Source organism: Notechis scutatus, chromosome 1 (assembly GCF_049901735.1).
Source record: "Notechis scutatus isolate UNSWTSFEM ecotype Mainland chromosome 1, rNotScu1.2, whole genome shotgun sequence".
In the NCBI taxonomy this organism is placed as follows: Eukaryota; Metazoa; Chordata; class Lepidosauria; order Squamata; family Elapidae; genus Notechis; species Notechis scutatus.
The window spans coordinates 54,158,190-54,178,760 of record NC_142009.1 but is presented as its reverse complement, the minus strand read 5'-3'; the positions used below and the strand labels follow the sequence as shown (position 1 = coordinate 54,178,760).

General features: G+C 36.2%; 1 protein-coding gene across 10 annotated transcripts in view; it reads right to left on the bottom strand.

The window, feature by feature from the left end:
* Positions 1–4,915: 4,915 nt before the first annotated feature.
* MIA3 (MIA SH3 domain ER export factor 3) overlaps positions 4,916–20,571 on the bottom strand; it is a 36,179-nt gene continuing 20,523 nt past the window's right edge. For 3 of the 10 annotated variants that reach the window (XM_087964240.1, XM_087964251.1, XM_087964298.1), the window contains 23 exons: positions 19,919–20,050; positions 18,993–19,014; positions 18,108–18,196; positions 17,760–17,840; positions 17,586–17,675; positions 16,130–16,201; positions 15,869–15,973; positions 15,143–15,265; positions 14,947–15,049; positions 14,008–14,063; positions 13,832–13,922; positions 12,957–13,095; positions 11,997–12,098; positions 11,852–11,912; positions 11,721–11,756; positions 11,474–11,541; positions 11,264–11,361; positions 11,037–11,168; positions 8,340–8,408; positions 8,170–8,249; positions 7,938–8,009; positions 6,717–6,855; positions 4,916–5,624 (listed from right to left, as the gene is read on the bottom strand). In XM_087964240.1, the coding sequence (XP_087820366.1) occupies positions 5,305–5,624; positions 6,717–6,855; positions 7,938–8,009; positions 8,170–8,249; positions 8,340–8,408; positions 11,037–11,168; positions 11,264–11,361; positions 11,474–11,541; positions 11,721–11,756; positions 11,852–11,912; positions 11,997–12,098; positions 12,957–13,095; positions 13,832–13,922; positions 14,008–14,063; positions 14,947–15,049; positions 15,143–15,265; positions 15,869–15,973; positions 16,130–16,201; positions 17,586–17,675; positions 17,760–17,840; positions 18,108–18,196; positions 18,993–19,014; positions 19,919–20,050 (2,280 nt within the window). In that variant the 3' untranslated portion in view covers positions 4,916–5,304. The remainder of the gene's footprint in view (positions 5,625–6,716; positions 6,856–7,937; positions 8,010–8,169; positions 8,250–8,339; positions 8,409–11,036; positions 11,169–11,263; positions 11,362–11,473; positions 11,542–11,720; positions 11,757–11,851; positions 11,913–11,996; positions 12,099–12,956; positions 13,096–13,831; positions 13,923–14,007; positions 14,064–14,946; positions 15,050–15,142; positions 15,266–15,868; positions 15,974–16,129; positions 16,202–17,585; positions 17,676–17,759; positions 17,841–18,107; positions 18,197–18,992; positions 19,015–19,918; positions 20,051–20,571) is intronic. The other 7 variants (XM_087964247.1, XM_087964260.1, XM_087964302.1 and 4 more) reach the window with 3 other exon arrangements.

Here is a 20,571-nt window from a genome sequence, read left to right as displayed (position 1 = left end):
ATATAAACCGCCATTTCTAAGTATTGGAAAATAGTGCCAAGTCCATCTTCCCCTCCTTGTTTTTCTCTTTCAAATTTTTGATATATAAGTTCCAATTCATCCATAGATGATGCCATTGTGTAGAGAAAAAGTTTTTCCAAACAACCACCCAGATGATTTAATCAGAAGTAATTTCCAAAGGTTCCAAAATCACCAAACAATCCAAACAGACTGTTTCTTTTAGATACCTTCTTCTTCTTGACTTTCTCTTTCTGGGGTTAAAGTAATCACAAATCCTTTTCAAATATATTTTTTGGAAGTTTTTAAACTCTTTGCAATTCTAGGCAATCTTCTCCTTATTTTCAAATTTTGCTCAGATTTTTTTTTCACTCTCCCTTCCCACTCACAGCCAAAAAGATTTTTTTTCCCCGCTGTCACTTTAGGAAGGAGAGTCGAACAAAGAAAAAAAAAACTTTTCCCTTTAAGGTATTCGCACCTTGTAACTCTCGCAAGGAACAATAGATACTTAACAGCTTTCAAGGTTCCAAGTCACTTTCTCCCGTCTTGTCCCAGTTAGAAGCAACTTTCACTTTTCTTTCAGCTTTCTCCCTCCTGCACTTGCTTACCTGGCTGCAGCTTTCTTCGTGGCAGCCATTGCTGACCACCGTTCCTCTGCCTCGGGAAAAGGGAGTTTAGCTGGCTGGGGAGGGGGTTTGCGGCACCCCCAAACCCCTTGCCGTATCCCCCCTATCTTCCGCTGCCTCTACAGGGCAGCTGTATCCCCCAGATCCAAATGGATCGGGGGAACCTTGGTGGTGAACGCAGCAGGGATCGCACAGTGGCAAATCCCTGCCGCCGCCGAAGGCTAGCAAACCGGAAGTTCAGGCCTCCCACATGTTAAGGCCGTCTCCGGGGTTACACACAGTGGCCAGAGGGGAGTGATTTCTACAACCTGCAAAATTGCTTAGTTGGAGAATGTGACTGATGACACACCTTGGGGGGAGAGGGAAAACAGGGTCACAGCTGGACCATAAATTACGTGGGATCAGAGTTGGCTTCACTTGGAATGTGCCGACATGAAGCTCTTAATACATGATTTAATTAGGGCACTGGTCGGAACCCTGACACCACACACCCTATGTTCCAATTAATGACCACAATGGGGGGAACAGGACATGTGGTTGTTAAGTGAGGTGATCATGTAGGTGCCTCATTTAACAACCATGACAACTTACAACCATTTATGGGCAGGCTCCATTATGGTCATCAGTTGAGAATCTGCATGGAGATTACCTTGATGATGTAACACTCAGATTTTACGAGCACATGATCCATTTTTTTGCAAAGGGACCATACTGGGTAGTCATCGACTTACTGTATGATCCCTATTGAGCCCAAAATTTTGGTTAAGCAAGACAATTATTAAATAAGTTTGTCCCATTTTACAACTTTTTTTGCCATAGGTGTTAAGTAAATCTGGTTTCCTCATTGGCTGTGCTTGTTGGAGGGTTGCAAAAGGCAATCACATGACCCAGAAAACTGCAATTGACATAAATACATGCCAGTTGCTAAGTGACTGAATTTAGATCATGTGACCACAGAGATGCTGTAACGGTCATATGAAAAAAAAGAGTTGTAAGGCACTTTTTTCACTGCTGTTGTAACTTTGAGTGATCACTAAATGAATCATTGTAAGAAGAGGACAACCTGTATTCTATCCCAGATATGGCAATAGTCTTTAAATAATCACTTTATATCAAAGCACTGGCTTGATAAATTCTGATGGATACTTAATATTCTGAATAATTAACCCCCCTGGAGGTAGTTCTCCAGGAGGCATTTTCTGAATTAGGATTCATGCTGCAATACACAGGTAATTGAAATGCTCATAACTACCCAAATGTTGTTGAATGTTCAGCAGCAACCTATTCTAACCGTGCTATGTGTCTGTTACCAGGTATCAATTACACTAAGCTTGAAAGACAAAAATTACTAATTACTTATGAAAGTTGTTCCAAGTAGCAAAATGTATTTCTAATACAGCCCGATAGTTGGAGCTTCAGACAAAAGGGTGGTTCAGATTTTCATAAGCTGGCTAAAGATTGATTTCCATTAACTTAGAAGTTTGACATTTTGATCTTGTTAGACGACTTTCATTCCACGTGGACAAAGAAATTGGAGACAGTTCTGAAACTGGTTTTATGTCAGAGACACTATTGTTGTTGGGACAAGAACAAACTATGGTTGTTTTTAGACAAAAAGAGCATTGCAAACGGAATACAGCAAAGCACTACGTGGAATGCAGTTGAGGGATAATAAACTTTATTTTCAATCATATTTTCAATTAACATTTTAACCAGATTGTAGTTGAGGTGCTTTGGCATCCTGCCATCAACTACACTGAAGGGCAACTTTCAGAAAACCCAAGGACTTGTCCCTGTCTGTCTGGAAATACTGCATCTGTGGGCCATGTGTTAACCTTGTGAGATATGCATAATGAATTCTTAGCATCTTTCATTATTAGTCATTTTCTGGATGAGCAGAATTTGCAATAAATCTGCTTCTGATAAACAAAGACACCAGATAAAAGAAGCCATTGCTAAGTTTCCATTTGCAGCCTTCAAGGTGTGTGCTTTGCTAATAGCAAATGAATTATGGATTGATTTGGGGCTGTTCTGTTTAGAGCAGAGAATTCTGTAGTTTTAGAGTTCTGTATCCTTCTTACAAGATTGTTCATGTTCTTTCCTTTTTTTACTGTACTTTATTTTATTGCTTTTATTTTGACACGTTTGGGAGCTCTGTGACATTCAGTATTCAATTTCAGTTTGTATATGGATGGAGTTGAGGCTTATCAGTGAAGTGGCCACATATGTTGATGATATCAGCTATTCAGGATGGTGCAATCAAAAAATGGATTGTAAAAAGCTTCCAAATCAGGCAAATAAGCTTCAAACTAGTAAAAGCAAAGCTATGTATGTTGGCACAAAACAACCACTAATCTTCATTTGCAATTATGCATTTGCAAGATCTTAGGTAGCAGAGCCTGAACTGGGGAAATAATCCTGGAGTTATAGTGAACAGCTAGATGAAAATGCCAGTTTAATTAGCAGCTGCTGTTTAATAAAAAACCTATACTTGGAATTAAAAGAGAATTGAAAAAATAAATTAAAGTAAAATAAAATTGTAATTAAAACTTGCAAATATAATGGTGCCCTATCTTTAAAAAAATCTATGGTGAAGCCACATTTTTGTATAAAACGTCTTACAAAATGAAGCATCCAAAGAACTTGTTAGGAAACTGTTGCAACTCCCCACAAAAATAGACTGCAGTGTGTAAAGTTCTTTCATTTGGAACAAAGGGAAGACATAGGAAGAGTCAATAGTTTTTCAACCCTGGCAACTTTAAGATATGTGAACTTCAACTCATGCCACCCTCAAAATAATCAAGCTTTTCTATTATCGGTAAATAGGAAATTCTAAGAAATCTTTCAAAAGCCAACACTCTTAAGTTACAGGGCAGAATATCTATATTCAAGGAACAGAGATACTCTGTTCTAGAAAGGTCTTTTAATGATTATCATTTATTTAACAACACCCAATTACTGTTTCATTAAAAAGGAAGTGAAAGTTTTGCTTCAAGGAAAATAATGTCTATTGAACTTCTGCTTAATCTTCAAATCATGGTTTAGTCTTTCTTTGGCAGAAAATCCTATACTGTAATTCTATAGACTAACAATTGGCACTCCTTGGCTTGCCCTCTGTAAACTATCACTTATCCTGCAGTTGCTGGTTGAGAAAAAGGCATGTATACTTTGGGCTCTGTTCCAAGCCTCCAACATCATATAGTTCTTAACAGAATTGAACTGTCACCCAAAAATTTATCTACTGTAGATTTTATCACCGAGTGGGCAGACTTACAATTAGTTTTTGAATTGTAGTTAGGTTATCTTTTCTATTGATAGAACCTTGAATATTATGAGTAGATCTAAGTAGAATGTATGTGGTGTGTGTGTGTATGTATGTATGTATGCATATATATATATATATATATATATATGCATCATTATACATATGTGTGTATAAATCAAAATAAGCACACAAGCACAGAAAGTTCAATTCAGAAGTTCTGTGAAATGAAGATTGTCTTATCATTTAATCAAAATAACATACAAGCAGAAACAATCAAGTCTGTGAAATGAAGATTGTCTATCTTCACATTCTACCCACCCACCTACTCTTAAAAAAACTGCATTATTCAATACTACTCCTAAAAAATGCATCTGCCTTTATACAAACAGGATAGGAATTTTAAAAGACAGATATAATGAAAAAAATTCTTATGTTAAAAAATGATTTTCAGCATCCTTTGATTCAATAATTATTTTAAATAAATTGCCCAGTTATTTTATATAAAAACGACATAATTCTAGCCTTTAGCTGGGACAAAACAACAAACTAATTGTAAATTTTACTGAAATTAACAGACTTTGTGTGTATCTGATTTAGTATTTCTAAAGCAGCAGAGGGCTCTCTCATGTATTTTTATCCTTGATTCTTTCTTAGTACAGAACCAGAATGTTTACTCTGGGATACTTACTCTTTGTAACTACTTCCAGCTTGTTTAACCATTAAAAATAATTTTGTATATAGCAAAAAAGAATCTTGCTTTATTGGTAGATTTGTCCTTCCAAGCTTTCTTCTGGTACTTTTACGCCAGATCCTTTAAAACAGAGGTCTCCAACCTTGGCCACTTTAAGACTTGTGGACTTCAACTCCCAGAATTCTCCAGGGAGTTGAAGTCCACAAGTCTTAAAGTGGCCAAGGTTGGAGACCTCTGCTTTAAAAAAGTATGCGTTAGAATCTTTCTTTTATGTAAACCATTTGTCTACAGTGACTGTAAGCTATATATGAATGGTAGCTTTGCTTACGGAAGCTATTTCCACAGGAAATGTTCAGATTATAATTGTAAATCATTTAACATCATTTACATAGGTTACATTATTTAAAAACTAACTATACAGGTATTTCTCATATATTGCACGTTGAGAGCTGCGAGTTGGTCACAGCTGTAAAAGCAGGCTTCAGGCTTATCACAGAAACATTCTAAGTACATCCAAAGAGGATGAACAAGTCCGATTTAAAGGTTATCAAAATGCACATTACTATAGAAATTATTTTTTTGCCAAAAATAATAAAAGAAAAAAAAAAAAAAAGGAAAGAAAAAGAAAGCTATACTGAAACCAAATCTAGAAGGAAGAGTCCTGCTGAAGCCACTGAAGCCTCAAGCACATGAAACGTGATCAAAATCAGTCCAGAAATCTGAAGTCATGGTTTCTGTTCAGGAAGATGTGCCGAGTCTTGTGAGCTAGATGGAGACTGAGAACAGGGAGGGCTTTCTTGGTAGTCATTGGGCCTTGCAGGTGGCAAGTCTCTAACAGGAGGAGAATAATCCCTTAAACCTTGTGGAGGTAGTCGTGGACCTGGAAGATAATCTCTGGGGGGAGGTGGCCGGAAAGGAGGTGGCCCACGGATATATCCTCTCTGTTCAGGAGGTGGCAGTGGAACAGGAGGAAAATCTCGCATTCCAAATGGAGGACCGGGTGGATAATCTCTAGGCATAGGTGGCGGTGGAAGAGCTCCACGAACTAAAAGGACAAAAAATAAAATAAAAATGAAACTGGGTAGTTCAAAATCAAGTTACCATTTGCCATCACTGTCACTTTAGGAAAGCATGCTTCTAATCTTTAGGCCTGCATATATCCGATTATCGGCGTATAACACGCACTTTTTCCCCCTGAAAATAGGGGGCAAATGATGTATGCGTGTTATACGCCGATATAATGTTAAGAAGCCTTCGTGAATGCTGCTGGGATCGGGATCAAGGACACAAATGAAAGAAGGGGAGGGAGGAAGCAACCGAAGCCTGTCCTGCTCTCTGGCTCAGCTCTCTCAGTCGCTCTCTCGCTCCTCCACCAGCACAGGAAGAAACTGCTTCAAAGAAGCGGGGGCTTTTCCTGTCGCCGCAGCTTCCCTGAAGCGCCCGTTTCTCCCCACCCCCACCCGCCCGCCCGCCCGCCCGCCCGCCCGCAGTGCTCCGAGCTTGCCTGCCTGCCTTCGTTAATGGTTGAATCGGAACAGCTTCGGCTGAGTAAAAAAGAGGCGAATAGTTATTATTCTCAGCCGAAGCTGCTCCCAAACAACCAGAAACTAAGGCAGGCAGGCAGGCAGGCAGAATGGGACACTGTGGATTGAAGCGCGCGGGGTGGGAGTGGGGGTGAAACGGGCGCTTTCCTGAAATTTCCTCTTAAAATGAAGATGCGTGTTATACGCCTGTGCGTGTTATACGCCGATAAATACGTGTAACTATTCAAAATAGGCTGTAAAAGTTTTTAAGGAACCTGTGCTCTTTATAGCCTTTTGACACTTCCAAGCTTTTTCCTTTTTTATTTGTTTTTATTTGTTAAAAATCAATTATGCTTAGTACAAGACCGAACATGCCATCAAAGAAACCTGCAACACTCAAATAGGTGTTACTGTTACATCCAACCCTTGCATTTTCTGTATATAACGCAACTTCATATTTTACACAAAATAATATTCTTTTGAATACTAAGAACGGAATTTCTTTTAAAGTGCATTTTTAGCAAACTGTGATATGTACTAAAAGGAATTTGAAAGGTATTTAGCAATAAAGCTAAATAAAAAAAAAAAAGCACAATGTGCAATAGAGTCCATACCTAAAGAGGGAGGAAGAGGCCGAGGTCCATAGGGCAGGCGGGGTGGTGGTCCGAACCGAATAGGATGTGGCAAAGGCCCAACTGCTGGGGATGTCATCATGGGCCCCCCCGGGAAAGATGGTTTACAACCAATGTTAACCTGTAGAAGACTGCAGTGTTAGTTATCTATAGGGCATTACTCACGAAATATTGAGAACATAGTGTTGTGGTTAGCCGGTAGCAGGTGCAGATGGCTGAGGAGACCGAGGACTCCGATGGGGGACCAGGACCATCAGGGAGTGGACTGCTGCCTTCAGAGATTGTGCGGGCTGGCAGCAGTGATGAGGAGGTTCCCAAGGAGCCTATGCCAAGTGCAGCACGAAGGATTACACAGAGGAAAGAACAGTTACAGCAGCACAGGCGACTCGGGAGTAAGGATGCAAGGTAATGGCCCCTCCCTCAAGAGGATAAAAGCCAGGTTTGGAAAAGCGTTCTTTGCAGACAGCAAAGAAGCTCTGAAGCTCAACTTGTGGACATCTTAGTTCGTGTTTGGAGAATATTGTAAATTAGTTCTTATCTCTGAGTTTTTGGCATCATCGACAAACAACTTGACAAGGCTCTTTCTTGTCGGAGCTAATTAGTGGAAAGCAGCCTTCAGAACAGAATTCGTTATTAAATCTTAAAGGTGGGGGCTGCTGCCTTTGTCTGTGTTTGCTCTTTGGGAACCCGGTTGCGTCAGAACAACTATAGATTAAAAGTACTTTAAGAAACATTGTTGCTGAAAAGATCTCAAATTTCCAAATTTAGAGCTCGCTGAGTTTTATGGAAATTTTCTTTTTCAAGAATATTCTTGTCTTCAGACATCAAAGAAGTATTATCTTATAAAAGCATTCTCAAAATGGCAATCCAAATCTGAACTAGACACTCTTCTAAGTGCATTATAATACCAGCCAATCCAAATCCCACACCATCTACAGAAGAAAATGATCAGAGGTACTCAAGGGTTAGAAAAGCCTTAAATGTCAAACGCCACCATTTATGAAGCAACTGGATTATATTTTCCATATTGCCCAACAACGCATTTAGCTTTAACAAGTTGCAAAGCCAAGAGAAGAACTGCAACCCAGAGTGAGTTTTACAGCACCACATCTCTCATGCTGAGTCATGAAGCACACCATGCTTTTTACATCCTCCCCATCAAATGCAGGAGAAAGGCACCATTCCCAGCCTCTTGGTACTCACTGCAGTTGCTTCACCAGAGGAAGGTGGGGGAGCAGAAACGTGGGTCACCTCAAACTCTTTGGTAAGATTTTGCTTTGGTAAGATATTGCACCCCAGCAATACAAAGATGGGGTGAAAGACAAATAGAAATTGATACATAAGTAAGGCATGATATGGCATATATAAAGTAACAAAACAAAGATTCTGTACCGTATATCATTTCACACAAAGAAATAGCAACCTCCCTACTTACTATTCCATCAAGAACTGCAGTTGAAGGAGAAGATGTTCTTGGCCCACAGTTGATCAGTGTTGTTACAGAAGGACCAAGATCTGGAAGGAGAAAAAAAAAGACATATTTAATATTGCTTGAAAAAGATGCTACACTTTTAAAATATAGATGGAATCTCTTGCCATTCTTACCTGGAGCAGACATTCTTCCTGATAGATCAGAATGCCTTTTTTGGACTGGAGGGCCATCAGTCATAGTATCTGAAGGATTACAATGCAGTTTGGTAGAGAGATTATCATTTTGCCAATTAATGGCTGTGCAACACAGTGCCCTCCAGATATTTTAGACAACAATCTCCCAATTCTGACAATTGTTCACGCTAACTGTGCTGATAGAAATGACAAAGGGTGTCCTAAAACAATCTGGAAATACCACGAGGCCACTCTATGTTTCTTTATATATCTTCTTTATAAAAAGAGATACATCTATTTTTAAAGTAGTGTAATTTAGGAAGTAAGTACAGTATTAGTCTAGGACTGATAGGCTTGAATTCAATATGAGTTCTGAAAATACAGTGATTTTATGCCAATCATCTTTCTTTCCAAAGCATCTTATAAGATTGCTATATGAAAAAAGGCAGAGCATTACGCACATTACATTGAGTTCAAAGAGAAAATGTAGAATATGTATTTAAGTAAATATACAACAGTGTGTAATATCAAACTAAAACATGAACAGGGATTATAAAAGGAATTCATCACTAATACATACATGCTTGATAAAGTTTAGCAACAAAAAGCAAAATATTTGAACTAAAAACCAGTAAGTTAATCAACATAGTATGATAGAAAAATAGTCTAAACTTTGGGCAGAAACTTCCACACATAGGATTTAGCTAAGTATTCTTGTAAAGGTCTTATATGATTTGGCATTGGAAGACTCCTATGCAAAGTCCTTTCTCACACAAATTCAAATAGAAAATTATCATGCTTGTTTTTTTAAAGCTATAATCATTCTAAGTACAGTTAGTCAACATGACCACAATTGAGTCCAAAATTTCTGTTGCTAAGTGAGACGTTTGTTGAGTGCCATTTTATGACTTTTCTTGCCGCAGTTGGTAAGTGAATCAATGCACTTTGTTAAATTAGCAACATGGTTAACTGAATCTGGCCTCTCCATGGACTTTGCTTGTTAGGAGGTTGCAAAAGGTGATTACATGACACTGGGACACTGCAACCGTCATAAATATGGGTCAGTTGCCAGCCGTCTGAATTTTGATCACATGGCCATGGGGATGTTGTAACAGTTGTGTAAAAAATGGTCATAAGTCGCTTTTTTCAGTGATGTTGTAACTTTGAATGGTCACTAAATGAACTGTTGTAAGTTGAGGACTACCTATACCTCCTCCCCACTTCTTATTTTGACTTAGCTTGAGGTAAAAACACAAGAACAACTTGATTTAGTTACAGAATTTAACAATTCAAGAAAAGCATCTGCTACACTGGGTGGATCCATATATTGTGCTAAGCCAAAGGTGAGCAGCTTTTCAATTACTGGGAGAAATCATTAGTATTTTTCAGATAACTAAGATGATGGTGCAAAATGGATATTGCCAATATGCAATATTTGGTAACTGAAGTGCAGAAGGTTTTCTAGTCCTAACCATATATGATCTCATCCAAGATACGAATATGATGTCAACATAATGGAGTGCAACAGTAAGAGAAATGAAGAAATATTAACCAGGTCTATCACACCTGAACAAATATCATTGGTGGAACAAGAACTGTTTCTACCAAAATTTCAAAAATTCACTTTAAATGAGTGGGGATATCCTCATAAAGAGAGAGAGAGAGAGAGAGAGAAAAGCAAAGCAAATCCTACGGTGCAAGTGAGTCCATTTTCATATTGTAGTCCCCATTTAGTGACTATTCATGGTTATGATGAAAAGTAGCTTTGTGACTAATGTGCATATTAATGATCCTTGCAGTATTTCTCTGTCATGTGTTCACCATTACAAGCAATTAGTATGTGTTGTCCTGTGCTTGATCTATGTCCCGCACCCACCCAAAGCAGAGAGATTACCTAAACAACCTTTCTTCCTAAGTGGTTTTTTCTATGCAGCATGCCACTTCCCTAAAAAGCGCTAATAGTGGGTTAACAAGCTCAACCAGGAGCTTAATTTGCAGATCCTGCCTGAAATTTACAATACCCTACTCAGTCTCTCACTAAAGGCTTTCTTTCTTTTGCCTCCTAAGTAGCTGCTTTCTTTTGCCTCTTAGGGGGCTGCCTGTGTGCCAAGCAAACAGCTGGCACTAGTGCATTCTTTTCAATGTGTATTCCCCTTTGTGTGCTGCTTACTTCGTTATAATCCCTTCCTCTCCAATAAATATAATCAATTTTCTTCTGGGTGAGCATTCCAAAGGGCAAGGGAGTGGGGGAAAAGGGCTATAAGATTTTCTCATGAGTTGAGTTTCCGAAACCTTCCCTGACAATTGAGCTCACCCAGCTGTTTAGGGTCATATCCTTCTTATGCTGCAAAGCAAAGCAAAGCCAAAATAAAATTGTAAACACAGTTGCAGGCATGTAATTTTTCGCTTAGTAACCATTTCACTTAATGACTGAGTTACCTGTCCCAATTGCAGTTTTAAAATGAGGGCTACCTGTTCTGTTGTTAACGCCAGAGTCCTTTTTAAATTTATTTATTAAATTTAAATCCTGCCCATCTCAACGATAAGGCAACTCTGGGCTGCTTACAAATGGTAAAAAGGTAAATGTACTAATAGTTAAAATTAAATTATGTATATCTGTTTAGAAGATAGGTAAATATTAGTTTCTTGCTGCAGAATAATAATTCATTTTTTTTTAAAAAAAAAAAGACTGCTTGCTAAGTTCACCTCTTGATCCATCTCTTGGATTGGCAGAAGGAGGTCGTACAGGGGGTTCCATCATCAGTGGTGGGGAAGGAGCACCACCACTCACAGGTGAGGGCCCAAAAGACCCATCTCGACTTAATGGACCTGTTATGAAGTAGAAATAATACAAAGGAAATGTGGCAAAGTATCTATTTACTCTTCTAAAATGCTAAGTTTAAACCCAAGGGAAACAACTATACCTCTGCGAGGTAAAGTCTGATGGTCTGGCCGGCCTGCAGTCGGTTTAACAATTATTGGTCTCTGAAGGGAAGCTATTTTCTGATTCACCTCTATGATTCTAATAAGAAAAAAGAACATTTTTAGTGGAATTCCAGCCACTTTTAAAAAAGGTAATTCTTCCTTAATGTTGTCTCTTAGATACAATGAGCACATGCATAAAACATGCTTACTTTTGTCTCAAGCTGGCAGATTCCCTTTTTTCTTCAACTAATGCTCTCTCTGCAGAACGTGCTATGAGCTGTAAAATATATAAATGTACATAAATCCGAAACTGTTAGTCAAATATCGTTTGAAATCAAAGGATAGTCTACTAGAACAGTTGTTCAGGAATTAACACGAGCTTAGAATAAATAAGCGTAATGCGACAAAATGTTCAAAGCTGAAATGCTGTTCTTAAAAGAAAATCTACAGCCTTACCCAATTTTCATGGGCTTTCTTCTCATGAGCAGCAATCTTAAAATATTAAAGAAAAAATGTTTTAATTTGCAGAACACCTTATAATGTAAAGTTTTCTTTTTCAGAAGAAATAGCTTGAAATAGCTCCACACCTGATTTTTATAAGACCGCTCTGTTTTTTGCAATTCTTCCTCTATTTCCTGAATTCTCCGCCTGTCAAAGAAGATGAAAAATTATTTCTAATCACAATGCTTTCCCTCAAAATCAAAAGTCAACACATTTACGTATCAGAATTACTTGTAAATTTTCACTTCTTCAATAGCCAGGACTGCTTTTTCATCTGCAGCAGAAAGTGTCTGTTCTTTCTCTTGACGTTCATACTCCTCTTGTGTCAATTTCCTAGGACAAAATAAAAAGTGGCATGATGAAATACAACCAAGTTATGTCCCACGTGGCAACATTCAACTGCCAATACCAAAAAGCAAGTAACAAGAAGAAGAGGCGGTAGGAAGACAGTCAAAGTAATATTGAAGAAAGCGATACAAGAGCATTGCCTCTTGTAAAGGAAGAAGGAAGAGAGTTTTTTCTTTACTTTCCAGCAAAAGGACATAAGCATGAGAAATCAGCAGAGACAAGCTCATTTAAAATGCCAATACATCCCTTAAGAAAAGACCTCATCTTACTTTAGAAATCTGAAACTTCTGTAACAGATTCAGAGCTGTGATTGTCACTGAAGAAAAGGTAAAAACACAGTGTTTAAAGAAACCCACTAGCCTAAAAAAATCCAACCCTGTTTAAATGAAATAAAGGTCACCGTATGGACAAGTTTTGGATTTCATAGAATACTATTCCCCTAATGAAACATCTTGAAGGCACACCTAGCAATTCTTTCTTACTACTTTATTAAGTTTCCTTTCTCTTGACACTGCTAACTGTCATTTTGTAATATGAATATGTAAGCATTCTACTGAATGTATTAATGTTAGAAACAGTTTATCCTGCAGGATACCAAACATAAATAGTTTTTCAATGGATAAGTAAATATTTAAATATGATGACCAGATTGGAGAGTGTGCTTGCTTAACAATTGTCCTGCACAGGTTCCTCCATTTTATCAGGATTGCTAGCAGGTATGCCTTAACATCATCACTCATGCCACTAGTTGAAAATTGCTGTAGTAGAGGCTAGGAGTTGATGGGGGGGGGGAATCACAATTTAATTATATTATAATCCCTATGGTGATTTAAAATTACTTACTTTTGAAGTGCCATCTCTTTCTGCTGATAAAGTTCATTAAGAATCTCTACTTTCTGATGGAGCATTTTACACTCACTTTCTAGCTGAGATTTTACTGTCTGTGTGGAACATGAGTCATGTTCCAGCTTTTTGATTTGCTCTGCAATGAAATAAATTACAAAGTATTATTTCATTCTTTATAGCAATGTTTCAAACACTTATTATGTGGGCTGATATGGCAATATCAAACAAGTCAGAGAATGAAGCCATTGGGGAGCAGATTAAAAAAGACAGCAGTCCTCAGAATTGAAGTATGGATGAGGGAAATGAGGAAAAGGGCAGAGAGGCAATATGATGCTTATATAACGAGGTCCAATTCCGCCTTAGGCACAAAGCCAGAGTAGTGACCTTGGGCCAATTCTTTCTCTCAAGTCTTAGGAAGGAGGCAATGGCAAGCCACTTCTGAAAGAAAACACTTCTGGCAAGAAAACTGCAGAAACTAGTCCAGGCAGTTGCCAGGAGTCAAAAACTAAACCAAAGGCACAAAATACATTCTAGTTTCAGGATAGCAGGTAGGGCATATTTGAAAACCCGTGAATTTGAAAAAGAGGATAGACAATCTGTTGCCTTCCCTATGTTTTGGATTCCCTCTGTGGAATCAAAATGCAGGAGCCAAAATAATAATTAAGGCTCACTCAGAACTGTTCTCCAGTAAGAATGGCATTTTTCTGGGTTACTGGATATGAAATCAAGACTAAGGAATGTCTAACCTATAACTTATGAACTGTTAAGCAGTAAAAATCTAAAAGCAAGATAGATATTGCTTGTCTCCAAAATTACACAGGCATAATACTTTTTTAAAACAAAAATTTCAAACTCTTATTTGCTGAACACACCTTCCAATTCATGTCTTGTTGCAACTTCATCATTTAGTTTGGAACGTAAATTATCTCTTTCTTCTTCAATGATAGATAATGTTGTTTTAACCTGCAAAAGATTAATGAATATCAAGTGATGAATTATGCTATAATAAACAAATCATACTAATTAGGTAGATCAATGTGTTAGATACCCTTGAAACATCCATCATCTGTTTAATCTGAGCCTTCATCTTTTCATTCCTGGAATCTAAGGAAAGAAAGACATTATTTTATTGTGTTTAACATCCAAATAATATTTTCAAAAGGGAACTCACAGATGATTTCTTATAAAGGTTCACTTTGAGCCAACAATATATTTTTATTTATTTATGTTATTTATTAAATTAAAATAACATCATAGAAATTAAACATTGCCACTAAGGCAAGAAAAGAGTATGGTAATGGAAATTCAGCTAGTTATCTTAAGAAGCGCACATATCTAACAATGCATTATTTTTATTAGTGGTTTTATTATCATTTTGCTTTTATCTTAATAGCCCCCCAGGCTCTTCTGACCAGAGTAGTACAGTCTAATAAGAAAAATTAAATATATGATATAATAATTAAGTATATAATATAATCTAAGTGTTATTGCTATGGCTTATACAAGATGTTCTCTATTTGGGTCCTCATTCTTTTGGGGATGATAGGCAAATCTAGAAAATTCTGAGAATCAAACAATTCTGAGAACAAACCACGTTACTATCTAAGAAGCACCAGGAGAAACCATTTAGATTTACAGTCATATTTGTTAAAGAGAAAAATAGTTGTTTAACAATTTGTAAACAACATTATTTTGAACTAAGGTTGTTGTTTTGCTCTAACAGACATATCATATAAAGTGGAATGATGACTATGAGAGCCAATTAGTGTAAGGATCCCAAGTCAAAGCAGAAATTACATTGTTTTCAGAGACGGAACAAGCTTTTCCCTTTAACTAAAAATTACTAAACTAAAAATCACTATAATCAAGATTTGTTCATAACTGGAAGGCTCCAGTACTATTTTAAAAATTGCTCAATTAACTACTGTTCAAAATTGGGCTTCATACTAGTACCATGTAAGAAATCTATTTTATGAGTTTTAGGTACCTGAGATCTCTCCATTGGCCAGGTCATTTCCTTCCTGTTTCTTATCTTCTGATTCAGAATCTGCATCAAGTTGCTTCAGCTGCATAATGCAGTTTGTCAAAACCTAGCAGAAAACCCAAAAGAAATAGAATACTTGATGCAGCAATATAACAATGCAATCATAAAACAAACTACTGGACAGCTAAACTTAATTTACCTCAGTTTCATTTTCTTTACGGGCAAGTGCTTCTTCAGTGACTTTCTGAGACTTCTGATATAACTTTATCTGTTCACTGAGCTCAGCATGCCTTTCGCTCCATCCCTCTGCTTCTTGCAGCAGCTAAAAAAATAAGTTAAAATGTTATCAAAATGTATATTTCAAGACAATCCTACAAGGTTCACATGAAGTACTCAGTGAATTATTGCAGGCATCTAAATATTCACATAGCTTGAAGTGAAAATCACAGATTTGAAATGCTTTTCTTTCACTTGTATTTGAGAGGGTGCACACACTCATAACATTTGTGAATATAAACCATACACCACACAATAAACTAACCAGAGGAAAATAATGGATATAATGGCTATTTTGGGTGCTTCGTATGTTTGATGGCAAAAACATTCTTAAAATATAATTTTGAAGAAATATCAAGATGGCATTAGAAAACAATCCTATAAATGCTATCTTCCATAGTGGCTTATCCCCAACTACAATACCCTTTAGTTACTTAGACATAAATGTCTGTACAACATTCTCCTATAACCATAATTTGCTTCCTCAATACTTCTCAATTACCATCCAATGCCTTTTCTTAATTGCTTTATGGCATTACTTGTGGTCCTCAATGAAATATGTAACTATCAAGTCTTCAATAAAGCTAACATGCAGGCTAGTATATTCAAAAAGTAATTTGTTAGGAATAATTGAGTAAGCACAACTCACTTGCTCCTTACTTTTCTTCAGTCTCATATTTTCTTCTTGTATTCGATGCAATTCAGACTTCACTTTTTCTTCACTTAATTTAGCTTCATTAAGAGATATCTGAACCTGTGTCAATAATTCCACATCTGAGATACAAATCTTTACAAAAAAAATCATATTCCCAAGTATCGATTATGCAAAAATTTTATCTACCCAAACCTTAAGTTTATAGATATTGTTTTTAATAAAAGCTGCTTTAAATTGAAGATCCAGATGCTTTACCTCAGAGAGCTCTACAGAATGCAAAGTAATGACTTCCTGGAGTTTCTCTAAAGACTTATGTGCTTCCATAATCTATACAAATAGAAATAAAAAAATTGACATGTACATTGTACATAAAGTCAATTTCAGTTAATGCAATAACAGACTTAAGATTTTTATGCACATATTTTTGGAAAGAGTTAAGTAATTTTTCAGGTTAATACCAGCCAAATTCCTAATTATTTACTAGTTTAAATCACAAAATCACAATCCCCAACATGGATCATTTTAGAAAGAGTTCCTCAAAGAAAGGCTTAGAAAAGTTCTTACCGGTAGTTATGCCTGACTAGTTTCAGTGTAAAAAGTGATAATATAGTTAATATAGAGCAGTGATCCCCAACCTTTTTTATGCCGCGGCCCGGTACCGGCATCAGCTGGGTGCCGCGGCCCGGTACCGGCATCAGCTGGGCGCCGCCATCTTTTTTTGATGAAAAAGTGCTTCCGGTGAGCTTTTCGGGTAGAAAGCTCACCGGAAGCACTTTTTCATCAAAAAGATGGCGGCGCCAGCGCTTCTGGTGAGCTTTTCCGGGTAGAAATGGCCCGGTAGGACTTGTTCCACGGTTGGGGACCCCTGATATAGAGCATTGGATACAGGTAGTCCTCAACTTATGACCACAATTGAAACCAAAATTTCTGTTGTTAAGTGAGTTTTGCCCCATTTTATGATATTTCTTGCCACAATTAAGTGAATCACTGCAGTTGATAAGTCAGTAACCCAGTTGTTAAATGAATTGGGCATTTGCATTGACTTTGCTTGTGAGAAGGTTGTAAAAGGTGATCACATGCCCTTGGGACACAATAAAGGTTTTAAATATGAACCAGTTGCCAAGCATCTGAATATTGATCACATAATTATGGGAGTGCCACAAAGGTCATAACTGTGAAAAACAGTCATAAATCACATTTTTCAGTGCTGTTATAACTTTGAATGGTCACTAAACAAGCTGCTGTACGTTGAAGACTACCTGTATTATTTTCTACTGGCAATAGCTTCAAGCAAGCATGGCACTGTTTTCTTTCTCTCACAGCACCTGCCAAGCAGAAATAATACTGCCTACTTGATAGACTATTATAATGATTTACAAAAATTCCAACAAACACTTTGCATACTAAAACACACTATGCCAACATAACATATACATTATCCTTTAACAAAATGTATATGGTATTCTTATAACAAATCAATAATCAGTTCTGAGAACAAAAGAACAAAAAAGAAACATTTAGAAAATTACGTTACCTTTTACAAAGCGTATCAAAAGAATATACTACAGTACAAAATCAGACTGTAAAATCAGTGTAACAATAATGTATATGGATTGAGTAAATATCAGAATATTAGATCTCAGGATATAGATGAAGCAGGAGCAACAAGAGTTGGGACTTTGTTCTTCCTTGTGGCAAATAAGTTACTTACTTCTTCCTGTTTCTTCAAACTGTGTTTTTTCTCCTCTTCTAGCATGGTGTTTACATTTTTCATTCTGTTATCCAGAAGTTTATTTGTGTCCTGTAACATATATTCATATCAATTGAACTGAATTGAATTCCAATTCTTCAACACATACACACAAAAATCATCATTCCTACATACCTTAAGCTTTGCGATTTCCTCTGCAAGACCTGTATTTTCTTTCTGGCCTTCCTCCACAGCTTCCTTTACTCTTTCCTTTGTCTAATTAACAAAGAAAAAATGTAATAAATAACAAATGATGGCCTATAATCCCAACTTTTCTTTGTTACTTGATAGTCTTTACTATTTTTATTTTATTCTTTTAACTTTTAAGGCTTTTAGGACAGTTTATTCACCTGCTCAATATTACAAATTATGATAATGTTTAGATCATTAATAAAAAGTAAATAAATGCACACAGAAAGACACTTATACTTATTCCATGTATTTGTCTCATGTTACAATTCAAAGATATGAATGCATATATACCTTTTGTTCATATTCTGATAACTTTTCTAATATTTCTGTCTTTTCTTTCAGAAGAGTCTTAATTTTTTCTGCTAGCTGTGCTTCTGTCACTAAGAAAAAAGGGACAAATGTAAAACAGATTGTTACAGAACTAGAGTATTAGCTATTATACCGCTAAAGCTGACCCATTAATTTCCTGTGTACTCCTCTCCCACAGCACTAATTTAATCACTGGAAATAACAGGTAATTTCACACTATGGAGTATATAATTTAAATGTACAAATCTGTTTAGTATTTTTAGATGAAAAATGCTGGTGGGCTAAGGGGGAAAACTCTACAAAAGAATAATACAATAATGTTTCAAACTGATAAACATTCCAGTTATGGCTTTCTTTCAGAGTCAAAAGGAAGGTACTTCTCATTGTGAGAACAAATTGGCCAAAATTATAGATAAATCTAGTGAAGATGAGATATTTAGGAATTTATTTGGAAAGACTGAGGCAGAGAGAAAAAATGGAATTTTGGAAATAATAAACATTCAGTAGTCAAAAGGCTGAAATCACATTGTTTCTTAGTCTCCTATTCTCAACTCAGCTGTCCAAAAACCTCCACAGAAGAAAAATAATTCTCCCCAAGTGACATTAATACAATGTAGAAACCCAATATAATAAACAGGACAGTATTATTTGAGAAATAGAGAATTGAGAAGGAGTTAAGACGTTTTGAAATCCTAAACCTTCTCTGTTATTGACCCACAACACTGAAAGTTCAACATGCTTAAATAGCATTAAGTACACATGATAACACAGCATATTCTATTACGTATAAGAGCACATACTTATATTAAGCAAGTAAACCCCCCAAAATAAACCACACTACATTTTTTAAAGGGCAATTTTTTTTACCTTGATACATTCTACTCTTAACCTATAAAGAATAAAAAGAATACAGAATGTTATAAAAATAGCCATTTTATTAATACAATTTCAACAATAAAAATCAAGTGATGACCAAAAACACTGCTTCCAATGCAAGCATCAAGTGACATAACACATCTAAGCTGATTCCAATTAAAGTTTCAGGTTCAGTATCTTACTGGAAAATCAAGCCACAGGTTTGGTTATTCAATTCTTATATAGGAACAATTTAGTCAACAATTTTTTACATACACACATAATTTCAAAGCTTAATTAGAGAACTATCCAAATGATATCATAAACAAGAGAAAGATTAAATGATTGGCCCAAATCTTGCTCTCTCAAGTTAAAGTTTAGTTGTCTATCAAGTCGTTTTGTCACTGTCTACATTGTAATTTCAAGCTGAGCACTTTATCAATAGCAGCATGCATACTGATATCCTCTTTCGCATCAATATGTCTTATAAACACCCATGATTTACTGTTATGGTTTTACAAATCTGTGTTATTGTTCTCTTCCTTACAATTGGTTTCCACAGATAATACACTCACACAAATCACAGTTTATCCTGAAAATTCAGACCAATGCCCAAATTATCAAAAATTAATGAATTAAATAATAGGCCTTTCTAATTACTATTTCAAACTTAAATATAAAAGCAACAGGAAAGCTGGCAGACAAATGTTATCAACACGTTTTTCAGATGAATAAAAAAGATGACCTGCCAAGTCTTTTTTTATTAACAGAACATTTTGAATATATGTTATCTTTTACATCTAATGATAAAACAGCATCAATTGATATGCAGAGATTTATTATTCATTGCTGAAGTTAATTATCTGATCTAATTATTAGTATACCAGGTTTGCTTACTAACTTTACTTATAAACAGGCAGTTCTAAAAATTAACTTACAGATAGACAGGTTCTCCAGAAGAAAATACCAAGTGTAGCAATTCCAGCAAAGGCAGTGATAATAATGGGCTCCCACGGAAATCCATGGAAATCCGGGCCGGGCTGCATGTTTTCAGGTAGTGTTGAAACCAGCTAAAAAAAGAGATAGGTCTCTACATTTAAAATAATTTAAATATACACATAGAAATAGCAGGATGCAACTCTGAAAATTTAATTTAAGAAGGTTCACCTTAAATTAAAAAAAAAAAAAAAAAAGAATTCCATAACTTTCCCATTACAAATGTTCTGTAGAAATGCCTAAGAATAAGCATTAAACCGAGTCAAGTGTACAGTATTCACAAAGCTCTGATGAATAACGTCACAGGTTTCAACAAGAAATTCAAGTAATTTTCTCCTACTGTTTGTTTAGAAAAATTCTAGTTTACATTCTTTATTTTTATTCTAATTATAGACAGAAGACCAGAAGCTAATTTAACAACTTAAGGCCAATTACATTTTAGTGTACTATTCTTGATGATTCACATTTAGAATCCAACACTTCATAGATTTTGAATGTGCTGTTTCATCTTTTTATATAATACATTAACTTTTAAAAATGTGCACATAGTCTAGCAAATAGGTTTTTTTAGCACAGCCCATTTTAGCTTATTTCC